Genomic DNA, 19,963 nt, shown 5'->3' on the forward strand with positions numbered 1-19,963 from the left:
TTATGAGAAAATAATGCTTCCTACATTTCAAATTATTTGAAAATGGGGCTATGATCTCATTAAGATCTATATTATAAGCACTTTTTTCATGGTATTATGTATTAATTATTATTAATGAATAATCGTTACTAATTATTCATATAATTATAATTATTCATTATTGATTATTGTATTTATCACTTGCTAGAGTTATTCTCAGTTAAAGGAAAACCTTCAAAGGGTAACCGAGGGCCTCATCCAGCAGGTTGGATGAGATTTCATAATATCTGGGATCATGGGTTACTTAAACCAGCATTATGTGTTCTGGGAGCAGCAACATTAGCCAAAAGAAATCGTGCCTGACAGGTATATACTTTGCAATTGTGTTGACAACAGTTATACACTAACCAGTATTTTTTTTTTTATGTTTGTTTGTTTTTTTGGTCAGTTTTATTATCACTGTTCTTTGTGTTTTGCTAATATTAATGCATTTAATTCTCCTAACAGTTTCATGCAAATGAAGAACCTGAGGTTTAGAGAGTAGAACTAGTGGTAGTGGCACAACTTGGATTTGAACCCAGGCTACTGCAAGTTCTGGTGACTCAATTTGTAATAGAGATATAGGTAATAAAAAATAAGATATAAAATGGGTTCACTTCTCATCACCTAGCCTTTAGCAAGGCCTCTTCATTCTTTTTTTTTTTTTTTTTTTTAAGATTTTATTCATTTGTTTGAGAGAAAGAGCCTGAGCAGGGGGTTGGGTAGTTGAAAAATTCAGGGGGGAGCCTCAGAGGGAGACAGACTCCCACTGAGCAGGGACCCTGATGGTGGGGACTCTGGGATCATGACCTGAGCTGAAGGCAGACGCTTAACCAACTGAGACACCCAGGCGCCCCAGCCTCTTCATTCTTGAGTTCTTTCTTAATTGGTTGTCTTTCATCAGGTTGTTTTTATTTTGTTCCCACCCCTCTAAGAAAGGCTTCTAGATGCTGTATTCAGAGTTTTGTTTGAGAAGCTTTGCCCATTTCCTTTTCCTTTTTTTTTTTTTTAAGATTTTATTTATGTGCGTGAGAGAGAGAGCAGGCACAAGCAGGGGGAGAGACACAGGGAGAGGGAGAAATAGGCTCCCTGGGGTTTGATCCCAGGTCCCTGAGATCATGACCTGAGCTGAAGGCAGATACTTAACCAGCTGAACCACCCAGGCACCCCTGCCCATTTCCTTTTACTATAATGAAATCTTGACTGTGTATAATATTTTTTGCTTATTTGTTTTAAAGAGGTATCTATTGTTTGTTGGAGAGAGAGCACAGGCAGGGGAAGCGGCAGGCAGAGGATGAAGCAGGGCTCCCTGCTGAGCAAGGAGCCAGATGTAGGACTCGATCCCAGAACCCTGGGATCATGACCTGAGCCGAAGGCAGGTACTTAACTGACTGAGCCACTCAGGCGTCCTTGGGTATGATATTCTTAAATACTTCTATGAAGAGATCTGTGCCTGCTAGGTACTGGCAGTGGTTTCCTTTTAATCTCCTTGGGGTGCCTTAAGTGTTCTTTCCTTATCCCTGAAAGACAATAATTTAAAAATAAAGGATTGAATACATTTAATTCCCTATCTCTTTTTCCTGGAACGTAGTGCTTGCATTAAATTAGTGAATTATTTTCTCACTTTTCAGGAGTGTGTGTGTGTGAACATATTTTCAGTTATCTTAGTTGAATTTTTTACCTCAGGATGCATGTATGCTTATGTTAGAAGGTCTGAAGTCCATTAGCTCTTTTTTCCCATCATTTTGTTGTGGTCGTATGTCATCTCTGAGTTACTTCATTGAATATTGGTTCTCTTTTTTAGCTGTTATGAGGGTTTTTTTTTTAATTTATTTTGTTTTTGACTGAGTTTAAGTGCTTTTTTGTGGGAAGGCGATGGAGGAGGGAAATGAATACAGCCTAACTAAAAATTTAAACACATAGTTATAAATCATTTTGAGTGGAAAGTGTACAGTTAAAGTTAGAAAGTAAGTTTATACTAAGGCCTTTTGCGTTATAAAATGTTGAGCTGTTGCTGACATTAGAATATCTTGAGAAGGTAGTAATATATAAAAGAAGTGACACAGATAAGTTTATGTGGATATTTGTGCTTAATGCCTTGAATTTAAGGTATCATTTGTGCTTCTTTCCCTTTTGCCACCCTTGACAGATACTGTCCAATGAATAAACAAGATTAGTAGTGAACTATATATTTAAGCACAACTTAAATATAGGTATATGGAAATCTCAGATGAGCAGATTATAGAAAAACAAGTATTTGTCTATAAAAGCAAATGTTTTCTGGCATCTTACATTCTTAGTTTTAGGTTCCAACAGTAATTTTCTTTCTTCCTTTCTTTCTTTTTTTTTTTCAAGATTTTATTTATTTATTTGACAGACAGAGATCACAAGTAGGCAGAGAGGCAGGCAGAGAGAGAAGAGAAAGCAGGCTCCCCACTGAGCAGGGAGCTCTATGCAGGGCTCAATCCCAGGACCCTGAGATCATGACCTGAGCTGAAGGCAGAGGCTTTAACCCACTGAGCCACCCAGGTGCCCCCCCCAACAGTAATTTTCTTTATTTGCAGCAAACAATTACTTTAAAAATAAAGCTACTTTCATTACTGTCTGTATAATTTTACAATGTGAAGCCCTTGAATTTTATATATAGTTTTTTAATATGTATTTTTATCCATTACAGTGTTCACAATAATGTTTCAACCCAGAGTAATGGCTCCCAACAGGTGAGATCATCTTAAGCTTCTAAACACTAGAACACTAGTCAGTTATGACAGATAGTGGTATTATTAATTGAATTTTTAGGTGGTATAACTTTGGGAAAGTTTTGTGCATTTTCTTTTTTTTTAATTTTTATATTTTATTTATTTGACAGACAGAAATCACAACTAGGCAGAGAGGCAGGCAGAGAGAGAGGAGGAAGCAGGCTCCCTGCAGAGAGAGAGAGAGCCCAATGCGGGACTCGATCCCAGGACCCTGGGATCACGAGCTGAGCCACCCAGGCGCCCTTCTTTTTTTTTTTTAATCTGTAAAGTGGATAGTGAAACCCTCTGTTATTATGAGATGTTGTAAATAGAACAGGTGCTCTATAGAACATTTTCCATTCCTGTAAATTCCATATAATGAATAAGATACTAATATTTAGTTAGATTATTATTTATCTATGAGGTAATACATAACATTCAAGCATTTGTATGCACTGTGTTCTTAGGTAATATTCCATTTTAATGCTCTGTTTATTGGTGATGGAATCTTTTGTCAGGCAAAATAGATGATTTTTATAATTTTATAACCCACAGGCTTGGGATATGAAATCTACTCTGCCTATGATTCCTTCTGTTCCCTCTGGTCCTGTGCTGGCAGAGATAGAGAATCTTCCAAGGAATCCTGGAATAGACCAGCATGACAGGAAATGGTTTGTTAACTCTTTAAACCGGAATAAAATGTTGCTTGCTTAATGGTATTCTAAATTCCCAGCCATAATCTTAGAATATTTTAAATGTGATTGAAAGCAAATTATTCATATTTGTAAGCTGAACAGAAACATATTACTGAGCAGTCATATTGGGATTGGGAAAATAAGGGATATGTATGAAGAAGGGAAAGCAGAATTGGAAAACATCAGACATCTCTCCTTATTTTGGTTAGCATGATTGGAAGTGGTGGGTTGTTCTCTGTTGAAAAGGACTTTAAATGCTAGTCAGTAGAACCTTTTTTTGGCTCAATAAGGAAAATATGTTCATCTGTTCCACACAGCATAATGCTAGTGCTTTTGGATGTGTTTTTTTCATTAAAGACTAAAGATAAGCCAAAGAGAAACATGCTTATAAACTAAAATAAACCAAAGCATTGAAATACTCCATTTTGGGGGATGGAGAGATAATCTGATGACAGAGAAAATACTTTATTTGTTTAGATTTCCCGGGTCTTTTTTTTTTTACATTCATAGTACACAAATATGAATACTTTGTGACTTACTGGACTGTAATCAGTAGGATTCATCATTTCCCAAATAAATGTATTTGACTTGGAGGGCTCCTAGACAATTACTTCGTTGAGTTGTCATTTGATTGCATCTGTTCAAGTTGTGTGTCTATGAAATGAACTTTGATAATTCATAGGAATTTTCTCTTTTTCTCTTGCTCTTAGTTTGTTAAGTACCTGAAATCTAATGAGTTTCTGTGGTGATCTCAAGGTTTTGGTCAGCTTTCTGTGCAACCAGTTCTTCCTTCATGGTGGTGGGTCAACAGTGGTTGGTGATTATTTTCAGTCTTTGCTATGTAATTGTTTTTCACTGTTATTTTGGCTTAACTAACTTGCAAGGTGCTTTGCTCTTCATTGTTGGGCATACTTTTACTTCAGTTCCAAATAACTTGATTAGTTTCTAAGATTGAAGGAATTTTTTTCTTTATCTATTTTTTCTTTTCCTTTTAACTGGGAACATGATAGAGGAGTACTTTGTGTGTGTGTGTGCATGTGGGCACACACCTAAAGTATGAACAGTGAGGCTTCTAAATATCAAATTTTAGTCTTTATTTTTATAAGTCATTAAAAAGAGTTCTTCAATTCTTATTAAACACAGCTCCAGTAAGCAACTATGTTTTATGGCCTCGATGTTACCACCAAGTCCTATTGGCAAGGAAACCAGACTTCAACCATAAAAGAACTCCCTTAATACATGCTTACCTCTTTTATATTAATACGGAATGATAGTCTGGGGGTGGGTTTTGCATACTATATTATGATACTAAATCTTTAAATGGGCACATATTTAAATCTATTTAATTTATTAGGCACTATGTAGTTCCTTTGACACAGCCTTTAAAAGAGACAATACTGAATCTGAGAGTATTGAATTTTAAGGAAGATGAAAAATTTGGAGCTATGTGTCCTTCTGTTACGTATTTGTGCTGAGACCTCCTTTACTGAAATGGAGTAAAGTGGTGATCCTGAAACTTAATGAGCCTCAGGGTATGTCAGCAGCAGTGGCATGGAACTGAACATAGAACTGATCTGTCTTGGAGCTAATGGATTCCCCAGCCTGAATTTAAAGTGCATTCTGTATTTCACTTTTTGTTTCTGCATGCTTTTATTGTTATTAATGCTCCTAAATGAATATAAAACAGTCCTCCTTTAGAAAGTGATGTTAATAAAATACGGAAATGCTCCCAAGGTTTGAACAATTGGGCAGAATAACAGAATATTACCAGGTAGATAATTTCTAACCATTTTAATCTAAACGTACTTCGTGTTCAGTTCTTTATTCTCTCACTGATCTTCTAAATGACACCGTTATTTCAGTGAATGATTTGGTATATCAGTAATGTAGAATTATCTAATATTCAGAGTATCACCTTTTGAGAAGCAGTTTACATATTAAATCCATTTAACCATTTATAAACAACAACAAAAACAAAACTGAATAATAATTTGGGAAATCTTGCATATATCAGGGAGAACATAAACCTAACTTAATTTCCCAAATTTTCGTAGACTATATATTGAGGGTCATGAATTTTATGGGGTAGATTTGGTGAACAAGTTCTGTATCTGTTGAAGAAAATATGATTTTATTGTAAAAAAGCGTTCAGGCTTGTTCTGAAAAATCCTTTCAGCTAATTTCAGTTTCCTGAAGGAAAAAAAGATGAGGATTCATGTTTTAGTTGAGTTAGAAAAATACTGTATTTAAAAATTTATTCTTAGACATAATTGGGGTGATTTTTTTTGTTTGTTTATAATTATCTTAAATATGTGCTGCCCTTTTTGCTGTGTTACAAAACCTTGGTGTTCTGTGACAAATGTTTCTTTCTACTGGAGGACTCTATTTCTAACCAGGAACTGCTTGTATGCATGCTTCCCTCTTATAGTTTTATAGGCCTATTCTATAGCACTGTGTGATAAAAGGGTATCTTAATATACTTACGAAACTGCTTCTTGGAGGGGCTTACAATCTTATCACATTATCTGTACCTGTTAAATTTCATTTTGAGGTCCTGTGAACTTTGATGATAGAAGGAACAATGATTCTCCTTTGTTAATTAGAAACATTGACGTAAAATTACTTGTTTTTTTTTTGTTTGTTTGTTTGTTTTTAATGTTCTTTCTGAATTTTGTTTCCTGGATTTCAGTTTTGTGAAATCACTTAATTTGGGGAATAATTTTCGCAATTACTCTTTTTTCTATATATGCTTTTGTCCATAATGTAGAAGTGTCCTTTTAAATATTTGAATTAAGTAGATTATAAATATATTTTCCTTTTCATTAGAACTTCAAACAACATTTTTAACTATTTTTTTTTTTTCATTTTTAACTTTGAATTTGATACCAACATCAGGGACAGATAGAATGTTTCCTTCTCTGTGAAATTTCCTCTTTATTTAATTCACTAAACTGACTCTGGTTACTTACTCATATTTGCATATTGAGCTTTTCCACTACATGTAACTTTTTGGATTCTATCCCCCTCCTTTATTCTTGAATGTCATTGCATGGAGTAAATGTCAGTAACTACTTACAGCAGTGTTGCATGCAGGTCACACTGCCTTTCTCCTTTGTTACCTCTTACACATCCATTTTCTCCTATTCCTGTTGACTAACTGTGCTCCCCTCCCACTCCCCAACCATCCAGGCTCTCTGCTGCCAGTGACTGCTGTCAACGTGGTGGAAACCAGTGGAACACAAGGGCCTTGTCCCCACCCCAGCCTGCACATAGAAACTACACTGACTTTGTCCATGAGCACAATGTGAAGAATGCAGGAGTCCATCATGATGTTCATTTTCCTGGCCATGCAGCCATGACTGAGATATGAGTGTTAAGCCCATTAGACACTGGGACTCTTTGTCATGCAAGTTGATTTTCTATACATAGAAGATTGATCACATTAGGAGAATTTGGGAGAAATTACTTTATATTGCATCAGTAGTTGTATAGTGTTTGTAATTGAGTTGTTCTGTGAAAGGGAAAAGAATGTGAAGAAAGCTATATGCCATCAGTGGTAATGAGAAATGCTTTGTATTGGAAGGGTATGTATATATCATTGTAATTTTGGAAAGGTTTTTCATGATTTTAACGTGTTAATACATCACTCAGAAGATGTCTCAAGAGAGAGGTTTGTGTTTGTGTAAAAAGCTTCCTGTTATCTCTCACTCCCACACCATCCAGATAGATTGAGGTGAAAAGAATCAGACACACTAATCACAACTAAGGAGGAGGCATGTCCAGGCACAATATCTCAGTCTTTGGTGAATGAACTTTGATATAGCTGCTTTTCTATACCATTTTTAATACTTCTGTAGTGATCCATGCCTTAATTTCAGTTAAGTGCCTAAGATTCTACAATCATAATTAATGTAATTTATAATTAAAAGTACTTTTACTTTTTAACAAATGAGTAATTACTGAAAGGTCTAGAAATCACAATAATGTGATTCATGTAGAGAGATCATGTAGAGAGATAAACCTGAATGGTTACTTTTACATGATTAAGTAGTTAACTAGTAGTTAATTAAATTTAGTTACATTATTAGTGAATGGTTGTACAAATGGAAAATGTATTTACTTTTGTCTTTTCATTTTTTCTTTTCTTTTCCATCTTATGCCTCTAATAGATTTCCCGGATTTGCAGCAGCTTTATAATCTAGCCTCGTACAACCTTTAAAATAAAAATTATAAAGACCAAACCATATCACTTTCAAATGGGTTAGATATATTACTCTTCGGTCCTTTAGGAACTTCGAATGTAATCATTCAAGCTCTTTGATTTAATTCATAAAGGCAGATATCTGGAAAAAGTGCATTTGTGATGTAATGGGAACTGATACAAGGGAAACATTTTTTTTTTTTGCCTTTTTTACAGTTTTTAGAAATCTTAACAATTTCCAAATGTTAAAACTGTGTATATGGTAATTTGAAGATATTTTATAGTTTGAGAATTCATAATACTTCAAGATAATGAAGCTATATTATAAACAACCTAACCGATATACCATCCTATTTACTTCCGAGATTGGTCTAATCCCTCTCTGCTAGATACAGGTTTCAGAGGGCTTTATTACTGGACTGTTGGTTGCAAATAGAATACAGGTTGTCAATAGAAAATACAAGTAAGCAAAATTAAGATCTAGGAATGAAATTTTTAGGCAGGTTTCAATCTGTGATTTTTATCGCAAACTTTTTTTTTTAAAGATTTTATTTATTTGGCAAAGAGCGTGCTTGCGCGAGACCATTGGCAAGCGCAATCAGGGCGAGTGGCCAGCAGGGGCAGAGGGAGAAGCTGGCTCCCTGCTGAACAGAGCCACATGGGGGCTCAATCTTAGGACCCTGGGATCATGACCTGAGCCTAAGGCAGATGCTTAACCAACTGAGCTACCCATCACAATCTTTTTTTTTTTTTTTTTTAAGATTTTAAAATTATTTATTTATTTGACAGACAGAGATCACAAGTAGGCAAAGAGAGAGGGGGAAGCAGGTTCTCTGCTGAGCAGAAAGTCTGATGCAGGGCTCAATCCCAGGACCCCAGGCTTATGACCTGAGCCGAAGGCAGAGGTTTTAACCCACTGAGCTACCCAGGCACCCCTATCACAGTCATTTTAAGGAGATAAGCTCAAAGTATTCTTTAGCATATCCTGTAAATATGAACAGGTCCATATCTTAAATAACCCACCTCCCTCCCTAAATCTTATCATCATAAAGCATACTTAAAAATGGCCACTAATGTGTATCCTTCATAGTTATTTTAGACTTTACATAGCTCAGATTATAATTGTCAGGTATTGTTGGTGGTGATTTTTTTTTCTTTAAGGCAGGGAATTTGAATCATAACATTTTAGCACAGAAACTCTGGTTTATGTCATTCAGGAAAAGATTTCATGGTTGTGAATATGATTAAGAACTATTTTGGGTTCCGGGGTGGCTCAGTGTTAAGCATCTGCCTTTGGCTCAGGTCAAAATCCCAGGGTCCTGGGATCAAGCCCTGCATCGGGCTCCCTGCTCCACGGGAAGCCTGCTTCTCCCTCTCCCTCTCCCCTACTTGAATTCCCTTTCTCAGTGTCTCTGTCTCTGTCAAATAAATAAAATCTTAAAAAAGAAAAAAAAAAAACGTTTCTATAACAGAAACCAAAGAAGTATAGTAATAAAGCTTTTTGGGTCTTTTAGAAAGTCCTGAGGTTTGACTTTTTATACTCTAAAATTAATCTTGAAATCTGAAGGTTAGACTGCTGAACAATGCCTTATATATATACATCTTAGCAGAATCTTAACTTTAGGAAATAGGGAAGGTTGTAATAGAAGAGTAACATCTTCAGTTGAAAGTGGTCATTTCTGTTCTAGAAGTTGAGTTAATCACTACTGTTATGTTTATGTGATGGAAGAATCACATCATGATTATTCTTTCTTTGAAAGCCTTATTGTAGTTCATATGTAAAGTTCTTATGATAGAAACTGGATTGGTGGGTTGGTAGGGAGAGAAGGCAGTGCAGGGGGTGGGGAAAGTAAAGGGCTAAAACTGAATGGTAGTAGAATCAAATCTGTTTATTTTATACAAGTTTCTATATGATCTAGGATTTCATATCAAATATTGTGAATATTCTTGATACTGATACTTTTAAGATGTACATGTTTCCAGAATTATGAAGAATTTACATGTAGTTCATCCTAAAGTAAATAAATTGTCATCAGCTTATTTATATTCTGCATTTTATTATGCCTAAACGGTAAGTGGTCATACGTTTTAGATTAGGGAACTAATGTCCTCCAGAAGTACCTTACTTGGTCACTATCTTTTTGATCAGAAGAAGCCACCAGCATGTGATTCAACTTCAGTGCTTTGTTTAATTTTATTTAACGTAATTAATTTTAACATCTTGAATTAGGTTAGTTATGTTTCATCTATACTTTTATGAACAGAGAAACTTATAGAAACAGCAAAACTACACTTTCACACATGAAAATAAACAAGCTCTTATGATAATTATTTCTTTTGATGGTAAAACCACTTCAAAGGCTTTTTACCTGTCCCTGAGTATAGTCTAACCCTTTTGCCCTTGATAGGGTAATCATATATATACTTTTAAATGGATTTACAGAGGAAAACAGAAACTTCACTTGTGTTGGGTATATGTCTATATTTTAAAAAATAGTACACAGTAATATATATTTTTAAATACTTTATTTATTTATTTGACAGAGATCACAAGTAGGCAGAGAGGCAGGCAGAGAGAGAAGAGGCCCCCTGCTGAGCAGAGCCCGCCAGGATCCTGGGATCATGACCTGAGCCAGATGCAGAGGCTTTAACCCACTGAGCCACCCAGGCGCCCAGTCATTCTTTTTTTTTAAGATTTTATTTATTTCAGAGAGAGAGTGCACGAGTCGGGGAGACAGGATGCAGGAGAGGGAGAAGCAGAATCCCTCTGAGCAGGGAGCCTAATGCTGTGCAATACCAGCTGGATCCTAGGACCCTGGGATCATGACCTGAGCCTAAGGCAGATGCTTAACCAAGGATTGAGTCACCTAGGCATCCCTTACACAGACATTCTAATACTGTAATATCGTCATTATAATTCAAATCTTTTTTTAGGGGGAATTTTAAAATTTGTTTAAAATGCTGACCCAGAAAATATTATTTATAACCCTTGGGTGAATCTTTGTCCAGGATGTAAAAGATGCCATGTAAACATGTTAGAATATAAAACTGAAGTGTCTTCTGAGTGAAGGGCAGGCAGACATGAGATAAAGCAATGAACTTGACCTTAATTATGGTAGTATCTTTTATTTACTAGATTTTTGCATATTTACTTGGTTGATATGTTAATAATTATTTTGATTAATAGTCTTGCTTTATCACTTTTATGTATCCTGATGTCATGCATTTCAACTTTCCATCTTACCAAAATAGGAAAATAGATGAAGGGGGTGGTGGAAAGGAGTGGAGGATTATGGTGTCTTGGGTTTCAGGAGGGAGAAAAATATTGTGATGACTGGCCTCACAGGAATGAGAAGGCTAATCCTCAGCTTTGATCCCTTTATTATGTATTCACAGACGTAGACTGAAGAATTGGAGCGATGGTTTGTCCATGCTAGTGCAGGATGTACTGATGGTGGAAAGAGTCATTATTTGAACCTTGGTACTTTAACTGTTTTGGTTGGGGCATATGCTTCATTTCTAAACCATAGTTCATTGCTTGAAAGGCTATTATTTTGTGTGTGTTAGGCTTTGAAGATTGGGCCTAAAATAGTAATATTAAGTTGCATTAATTTTATATCCTTAGCATATAGGGTTTATCATATGGATTTGCCAAAATAAAATCCCATAACACTTAATCTCTTTACCACCACGTACTTACTTCCTGTATTTTTATTTTTATTTATTTATTTTTTTTAAACATTTATTTGACAGAGACAGACCACAAGTAGATAGAGAGGCAGGCAGACAGAGAGAGAGAGGGAAGCAGGCTCCCCGCCGAGCAGAGAGCCCTATGTGGGACTTGATCCCAGGACCCCGAGATCATGACCTGAGCCGAAGGCAGCGGCTTAACCCACTGAGCCACCCAGGCGCCCCTTCCTGTATTTTTAAAAAAGATTTTTATTTATTTATTTGACAGCAGAGATCACAAGTAGGCAGAGAGAGAGGAGGAAACAGGCTCCCTGCTGAGCAGAGAGCCCGATGTGGGGCTGGATCCCAGGACCCTGGGATCATGACCTGAGCCGAAGGCAGAGGCTTTAACCCACTGAGCCACCCAGGCGCCCCACTTACTTCCTGTATTTTAACATAAATTACACCACATCATCAGAATTCCAGAATTGTCAATGTTTCCATGTGAGATGCTTATGCATAAGGGATAGAATTTGAAGATACTTCTTGGGTGGGGAAACCTCTGTGTGTTTTTCTCTCTGTGTGTCTCCTGTGTGTGTGTGTCTCTGTGTGCTTTTGTCTCCATATAAAATATGATTGGTCCGATTCTTTGTTTATTATGAATCGTATAGTATTCTCAGCTCCCCATCCTTTCTTTTTTTCAGTTTTATACCTTAATTTGTGACAATCAGCAATTAATTCTCATCCACATTAACTGTAGATTTTTTTTAAAGATTTTATTTGATGGAAATCACAAGTAGGCGGAGAGGCAGGCAGAGAGAGAGAGAGGAAAGCAGGCTCCCTGCTGAGCAGAGAGCTTGATGTGGGCCTCCATCCCAGGACCCTGAGATGATCACCCAAGCTGAAGGCAGAGGCTTAACCCACTGAGCCACCCAGGCACCCTACTGTAGATTTTTGAAAATGGAGACAGGTACAGAAGTGACCAACATGTAGAGCTTGTTTGGGGAATCTTGGTCCTCGTTATGTTTTTGGGACAACTGCACACAGATAGGGTATGGAACATTCCTTATTCCCTTGGCTCAGACAGCTTTGTTGAGCCTGGTGTCAGTGTACACATCTGGAGTTCCCATCTCCTTCATAGCAGATTTACAGATCTGTTCGAGTGCCAGAGGGCCACACTTTTTGAAACCCACCCCATGGATCCACTTGGGAATGTTGGTGTACACTCTGGTTACTGCCCTATTGATGGCAGAATGGCCTTTCTCCTTTTCGTCCGCCTTCTTTGCAGGAGCCATTCTGCCAGGCCCTGGTTGGAAAGCTGAGCTCCTTTTTTTGAAGAATATAGAAATTTCTCATCTTCTGTTCATATAAATTAGCCTTTTACTTTAATCATGTGAAATCATTGTGAGAATTTTGTTCACCCACTTGACATTAACTTTCACGATAGAAATACTAGGCCAGTGAAGCATGTCACTTTCAGTGGAATATGTGTTATATAACTTTATTTCTTCAGTTCTTGCTACTGTGTACATTTTAGCTGCTTTAAGCATGTGGGGCTGGTGGAGAATATATTAGCCTACTCAGAGAATTAGTGAAGAGAAGAGAAAACTTAAAAAGAAACTGGTGAAGGAAAAAAATTTTCTGTTTTTTTAATGATACATTTTTATTTTTATACTGAAGCAGAAGAATAAGTGTTCCTGTTTTTACTAAAGGAATTGTTTTCACAGTTTTTTATTAGATAATTACCTAAGCTTTTGTGTCCCTAACAACAAGCTGTGGCCTTAATTCTAGGTGATGGTGCTTGAGTGAACTTTTACATTTTGTTCCTGATAGTTAGCCAATGTTTTGTTTATATTGGCACAGAGAAGAGATATCTGACTTGGAGAACAACATTCTCCAGGAGTGTGACTGAAGACTCCCTTAGTGGTGTAATAAACCTATACCTCCTCCTCTTGAAAACAGGTTTAACAGCTGTAGATCTTATTTTTTATTCTTTAAGGAATTCTCATTTGTTTTGTTTTTAAGTAATTTTAATGAAGAAATGAGCTATACCCAGTGTTTGGTTAGGATTTATGAGAAATTGGAGATTCCTTAATAAGGGTCTGGTCTATTGACTAATGACTGATTATTGTTAATATTAATATTAATATAAGGGGCGGGTAGAGTAAAAAAAAAAGAATGAAAGGTAAGAGATGATAATAGGAAGACAATTGATGGCCTGCTTTGTCTTGTGAAACTGTTTACAGCAGTATGCAGAGAAATTATGAAAAACATCCTAGAATTAAAAATACCACAAGAATGTATACCATTACATAGAACAATTCTTTTTTTTTAAGGATAAGATGCTACAACTTTTTTTTTTTTCAAAGATTTTATTTATTTATTTGACAGAGAGAGAGGAAGGGAAGCAGGCTCTCCGCTGAGCGGAGAGCCCGATGCGGGACTCGATCCCAGGACCCTGAGATCATGACCTGAGCCGAAGGCAGCGGCTTAACCTACTGAGCCACCCAGGCGCCCCACATAGAACAATTCTCTATAACAAAGCTATGTTTGTAACCCAGCTATTAGCTTCAGGGGTTATTTAATTATAAACTCTCTAGGGGTTTGGAGATAAGAACTACATTTAAAAACTTGCATTAATTCTTTCTGGGAATACCAACTCCAAACCTTTAGAAGTCTTTAGAAAAAGACTTGGGGAGATTAAGGTACTTTAGAATATCCTGGTTATTACTGAGTGGAGCTTACCAGATATGTTAGAGCAATAGCTGTTAGAAGTATTTGTGTGGGGGGTGCCTGGTGGCTTAGTTGGTTAAGCGTCTGCCTTCTGCTCAGGTCATTGATCCCAGGGTTCTGGGATTGAGCTCCATTTTGGGCTCCCTGCTCAGCGGAGAGCCCACCTCTCTCTCTCTGCCTGTCGCTCTGCCTACTTGTGCTCTCTCTCTATCGCTCTGTCAAATTAAAAAAAAAAAAGTATTTGTGTAGTGTGGAAAGGCATTGAAGATCAATACTGAGGAGTTTGTATTTGGTAAGGAGGCCCGTGGCAATCATGGCAGATTTTTAAGCTAAAGATTGGGGAGGCTTGTATTAATATTTCCTTTTTAAATTCATCTTATTACTTGTTGAATACCTACTAGATCACCTTCTTATTCCTCACTTCCTATAGACAGTCATTTATAATTATTCCTTTTTACATACCCTCACATTTCTTGACCCTTCTCCTGTTGTACACATCTAATTAAATCCAACTCTGTCTATTGTACATGTAGATGGACAATGTAAAGTGCAACATTGTTGAATGGTCTCACTTTAAATTTTGGCCCCTGAATGTAGGTCTTCAGTGCGGCCTGAAATCCTATCACATTTCCTTATTCTATACGTTCTCACGTGATGCTGGCGGTAATTTCTCTTCTTTCAAACTCCCACCACCTCCTCACTCCTTTTTTTTTTTTTTTTTTAGGATTCTATTTGTTTATTTGACAGAGACACAGTGAGAGAGGGAAACAAGCAGGGGGAGTGGGAGAAAGAGAAACATGCTTCCCACTGAGCAGGGAGCCCGATGTGGGGCTCGATCCCAGGACCCCAAGATCATGACCTGAGCCAAAGGCAGATGCTTAACGACTGAGCCACCCAGGCGCCCCCACTTCCTCACTTCTCACTTTCCATTAGTGATCTTGCTTCCTATTTTACTGAGAAAATAAGCAACTAGAAGAGATCTCTACTGCTCTCACCATTTCTTCCTTTTTTTATATTTTTTATCTTATTCCAGTTAGCTGGGTAGTGTTATATTAGTTTCAGGTGTATAACATTGTGATTCATGCTTCCATACACCACCCACTGCTCATCATGATAAGTGTACTATTTAATCCCTATCACCTGTTTTACGCACCTTCCCTCTGTTCTCTATGATTAAGAGTGTTTCTTGGTTTGTCTCTCTTCCCTGTGTTTGTTTGTTTCTTAAATTCGACGTGAATGCAGTGATGTGTTATTTGTCTTTCTTTAACTTATTTTGAATATATGTCACATCTTTTATCCATTCAATTGTTGGACATTGGGCTGCTTCCATATCCTAGCTATTGTAAATAATGCTGCTATAAACATAAATGTGCATGTATCTCTTTGGACTACTGTTCTATATTCTTTGGGTAAATACTCAGTAGTGTGATTGCTGGATTGTAGTGTAGTTCTGTTAACTTTCTGAGGAACATCCATCCTATTTTCTACAGTGGCCGCACCAGTTTGTATTCCTATCAACAGTTCATGAGGGTTCGTTTTTCTCCACATCCTCGCCAACACCTGTTGTGATTTAACTGTTCTGACAGGTGTGAAATGATATGTCATTGTAGTATTGATTTGAATTTTCCTGATGGTAAATGATGATGAGCATCTTTTCATGTGTTTGTTGGCCATTTGGATGTCTTCTTTGGAGAAATATCTGTTCATGTCTTTTGCCCATTTTTTAATTGGATTATTCGGTTTTTTGGGTGTTGAGTTAGTGTAAGTTCTTTATATTTTTTGGATATTAACTCTTTATCAGATATATCATTTGCAGATATCTTCTCCCATTCCATAGGTTACCTCTTAGTTTTGTTGTTTGTTTTCTTTGCTGTGCGGAAGCTTTTTATTTTGTAGTGCCAATAGTTCGTTTTTGCTTTTGTATCCCTTGCCTCAGGAGACATACCTAGAAAAAAGCTGCTATGGCCAGTGTCAAAGAGGTGCTGACTTTGTTCTTTTCTAGGGTTTTTATGATTTCAGGTCTTACATTTAGGTCTTTAATCCATTTTGAATTTTTGTATATGGTATAAGAAAGTAGTCCAAATGCTTTTGCGTGTTGCTGTCCAATTTTCCAACACCATTTGTTGACAGGACTGTCCTTTTCCTATTGCATGTTCTTTACATGCTTTGTTGAAGATTAATTGATCATATAGTTGTGGATTTATTTCTGTTTTTTATTTTGGTCAGTTAACTATATGTCCATTTTTGTGTCAATACCATGCTATTTTGATTACCATAACTTTGTAATATAACTTGAAATTTTACCCTTTGTCAGTTTATTATCATCCCTTTATTTCTTACCTGGTCTTCCAACCATTGCCCTTGGTCCTCTACTGTTTCATATTCCCCTTAACAGTGATGGTGATTCTAACTTAGATCATGTCATTCCTCTGCTTAGGTGTCCCAGAGGTTCTCATCTCACACAAACGAAAACCTTAAATCCTCATATTGACAAAAATGTGTTTTTTCCTATACTTTGTCATCTATCAGACTTGACCTTGTTTGCTGCCTCCAAATACTTGTTCAAATATACCAGGTGTTTTCCCTCTCTGGATATTTGTATTTTTACTTCCACATGAATATTCTTCTCTTGAATCTCTTCTGGTTCATTCTCATATCTTAAGTTTCTTACCAGAGAAACCTTTCTCACCCCTCTGTAAAATAATCACACACCACTCCACCTTGTCATTCCTTTTCCCCCTTACCCCGCTTCATTTTTTTCTCACATCACTTCATCTTACATTATATGTTTACGTGTCATCTCTGTATTTGTTAATAGAATGTAAGCTTCATCAAAGGAGAACATTTATTTTTATTCCTCTGTCCCCAGAGCATTGCCTGGCTTGGCACTCAAATATTAGTTGATCAAATGAATGAACGAACGCCAAGCACATTTTGGCATATTTGGTGGTACAGAAGTAGTCAAAATGCTATCCCTGGCTCCCAGAAATTTACATTCAGCTTGTGGAGATAGACGGTTTTATAAATAACTGATAGAAGTGCTAAGTCCTTAGGCAAGCAAGGTCATGGAAGAGTAGAAGGTTGAAGTTAAGGCTTGCTGACATTTGCATCAGATTTTGAGGGGTATTTAAGAGCATTGGATGAATTAATCATTATGGGCTAAGAGAGCTACAGCAGAAGAAAATTTTAACAACAGAGTCAAAGGGAATCATTCCTGAATAATGAGTCTTGGTAATGAGTACAGAATTCATGGGGAGGCATAGTAATAATGATAGCTGATATTTGAGAACTTCTGTGCCTCACATGCATTGTTCTGGAGGTATAGCAATAAATTACTCCAGCAAAACATTTATTCCTTATAGGATTCTATAAGGTATTTAGGCTAGTGAAGAAATTGAGGCACAGTAAGGATATAACTTCTCCAAAGTTACATTGCCAGTATATGGTGAGGCTGGGCCTCCCAAGTCAGCTTGGTCCTAGAACCCAGAATGACACCCATTGTACCAACTCCATACATTGTATAGCTTGATGGGGCCTAGACTGTGGAGAGTAAAAAGGAGCATAATAGTAACTTTCTAAAGAGACAGTGCAAAGAATGAATGTCAATTGGTGAAAGACTAGATAATTAAAGTATACTTTATCCGTACTATGTAATTGGTAAAGAATGAGGAATATTCTTCATGTGTTTGGTTATTGAATATGTCAGTACTACATTGTTGAATTAGAAATGCAAGAGGAGTGTCTGGGGCATGTTTTCATTTTTTTTTTTTTAAAGATTTTATTTATTAGAGAGAGAGATCACAAGTAGGCAGAGAGAGAGAGAGAAGCAGGCTCCCCACTGAGCAGAGAACCCGATGCGGGACTCGATCCCAGGACCTTGAGATCACGGCCTGAGCCGAAAGCAGAGGCTTTAACCCACTGAGCCACCCAGGCGCCGTGTTTTCATTTTTATAAAAAACATAAAACCATGTATGTATTTCTTAAGTGCACAAGAAGTGAACCTGGAAAGATAAATTGAATTTTCAGAGAGGGGGGATAGGGAGACACTGTTTTTGTTGTTCGGTTTTTGGTTCTTTTGCTTTTTTTTTAAGCTAACATCTACTATAAATAGGTAAAAACAAATTAAAAGGCCTTAAAATGTAGTGGGAAACAACACAGACTACTTCAGGTAAGTGTCCATGAAAAAAAGATGGATAGGTGGGGCGCCTGGGTGGCTCAGTGGGTTAAGGCCTCTGCCTTTCACTCAGGTCATGATCCCAGGGTCCTGGGATCGAGCCCCGCATCGGGCTCTCTGCTTGGCAGGGAGCCTGCTTCCTCCTCTCTCTCTCTCTCTCTCTCTCTCTCTCTATGCCTGCCTCTCTCACTACTTGTGATCTCTATCTGTCAAATAAATAAAATTAAAAAAAAAAGATGGATAGAGGAGGTAATGTCCTTATATATTTCTTCATACATTCTTTTTTTTTATTTTAAAGATTTTATTTATTTGACAGAGAGAAATCACAACAAGGCAGAGAGGCAGGCAGAGAGAGAGAGAAGCAGGCTTCCCGCTGAGCAGAGAGCCCGATGCGGGACTCGATCCCAGGACCCTGAGATCATGACCTGAGCCGAAGGCAGCGGCTTAACCCACTGAGCCACCCAGGCGCCCCATCTTCATACATTCTTAACAAATGGATGTGTGCTAGGACATTGCCAAAAGCCATAGATTGAAAATAAAGGTCTGACTATATTTTAAAAAAAACTTTTTGTGTGTACAACCCATCGGTTTTTAGTGTATTCACAAAGGTATACAACCATTATCAGTATAATTCCAGAACATATCCATTATCCCCCAAAGAAACCCCTTACCCATTAGCACTTACTGCTTATTCTCCCTTTCCCTCCAAGTCCTGGCAAACACTGATCTTTCTGTCTCCATAAATTTGCTCATCCTGGAAATGTCCCATAAATAGAATCATATAATTTGTGATGTTTTTCCTCTGCTTTCTTTCACTTAGCATAATGTTTTTAAGAATTACCCATGTTGGAGTGCCTGGCTAGCTCAGTCAGTAGAACATGTGACTTTTTTTTTTTTTTAATTTTTTTTTAGGATTTTATTTTTATTTGCGAGAAAGCACAAGCAGGGGTGAGGAACAGAGAGACAAGCAAGACTCCTACTGAGCGTGGAGCCTGACATGGGGCTCAATTCTAGGACCCTGATATGACCTGAGCTGAAATCAAGAGTCATAATTCACTGATTGAGCCACCTAGGTGCCCTGATCTAGGGTCATAAGTTCAAGCACTGCATTGGGTGTAGAGCTAACTTATATTAAAAAAAAAATATGTTGTAGCATTTATAAGTGTTTGATTCCTTTTAATGGTTTAATATATTCCCTTATAAGGTACATAGTCTTTTATTTGTGCATCAGTTGATGGGTCTTGGGTTTATCCTTTTTGGCTTTTGTCAGTACTGCTCTCAGCATTCAGATAGTTTTTTTTGTTTTTCATGAACAGGTGTTTTCAGTTCTTTTGGATATATTGATAGGAGTGTAATTGCTGGGTCTTATGGTAACTATGTTTAACATCTTAAGGAATGTTAAAATTGTTTTCCAAAGTGGCTGCCCCATTTATATTTTACCAGCAACTTTGTTACCTTTTTCATTTTTGTCATGCTGGTTATTTTGAGGGTGGTAGGTAGCTCATTGTGGCTTTGAGCTGCATTTTCAGGGAGCTAATGATATTAGGTATTTTTAATATGCATATTGGTAATTTGCATGTCTTTTTTGCAGAAATGTCTATTCACATCCTTTGCCCATTTTGAAAATTGGGTATAAGTAATCTTTTATTTCTTTATCAGTAGTATTTGAAATTCTGTCTTCTTTTTATTTGTGCTCCTTTTTCTCTGGAGGCTTGTCTTTATTTAGTGTTTTCAT

At 37.0% G+C, this 19,963-nt stretch overlaps 1 protein-coding gene and 1 pseudogene across 5 annotated transcripts in view; one reads left to right on the forward strand and one right to left on the reverse strand.

The window, feature by feature from the left end:
* The window catches only part of EPB41L5 (erythrocyte membrane protein band 4.1 like 5), a 157,619-nt gene that overhangs the window by 63,622 nt on the left and 74,034 nt on the right, over positions 1 to 19,963 (forward strand). For 4 of the 5 annotated variants that reach the window (XR_006820281.1, XR_006820282.1, XM_046019079.1 and 1 more), the window contains exons 15-16: positions 2,696 to 2,738; positions 3,312 to 3,427. Coding sequence is in view for 3 of the 5 variants with exons in the window: in XM_046019079.1 (XP_045875035.1) it covers positions 2,696 to 2,738; positions 3,312 to 3,427 (159 nt within the window). In the remaining 2 variants the exon portion in view is untranslated. Of the gene's footprint in view, positions 1 to 2,695; positions 2,739 to 3,311; positions 3,428 to 6,640; positions 8,372 to 19,963 lie in introns of those variants that run through there. The other variant, XM_046019081.1, reaches the window with a different exon arrangement.
* Positions 12,263 to 12,616, reverse strand: LOC123950740 (annotated as a pseudogene).

This window comes from Meles meles, chromosome 9, assembly GCF_922984935.1.
Source record: "Meles meles chromosome 9, mMelMel3.1 paternal haplotype, whole genome shotgun sequence".
NCBI classification, from domain to species: domain Eukaryota; kingdom Metazoa; phylum Chordata; class Mammalia; order Carnivora; family Mustelidae; genus Meles; species Meles meles.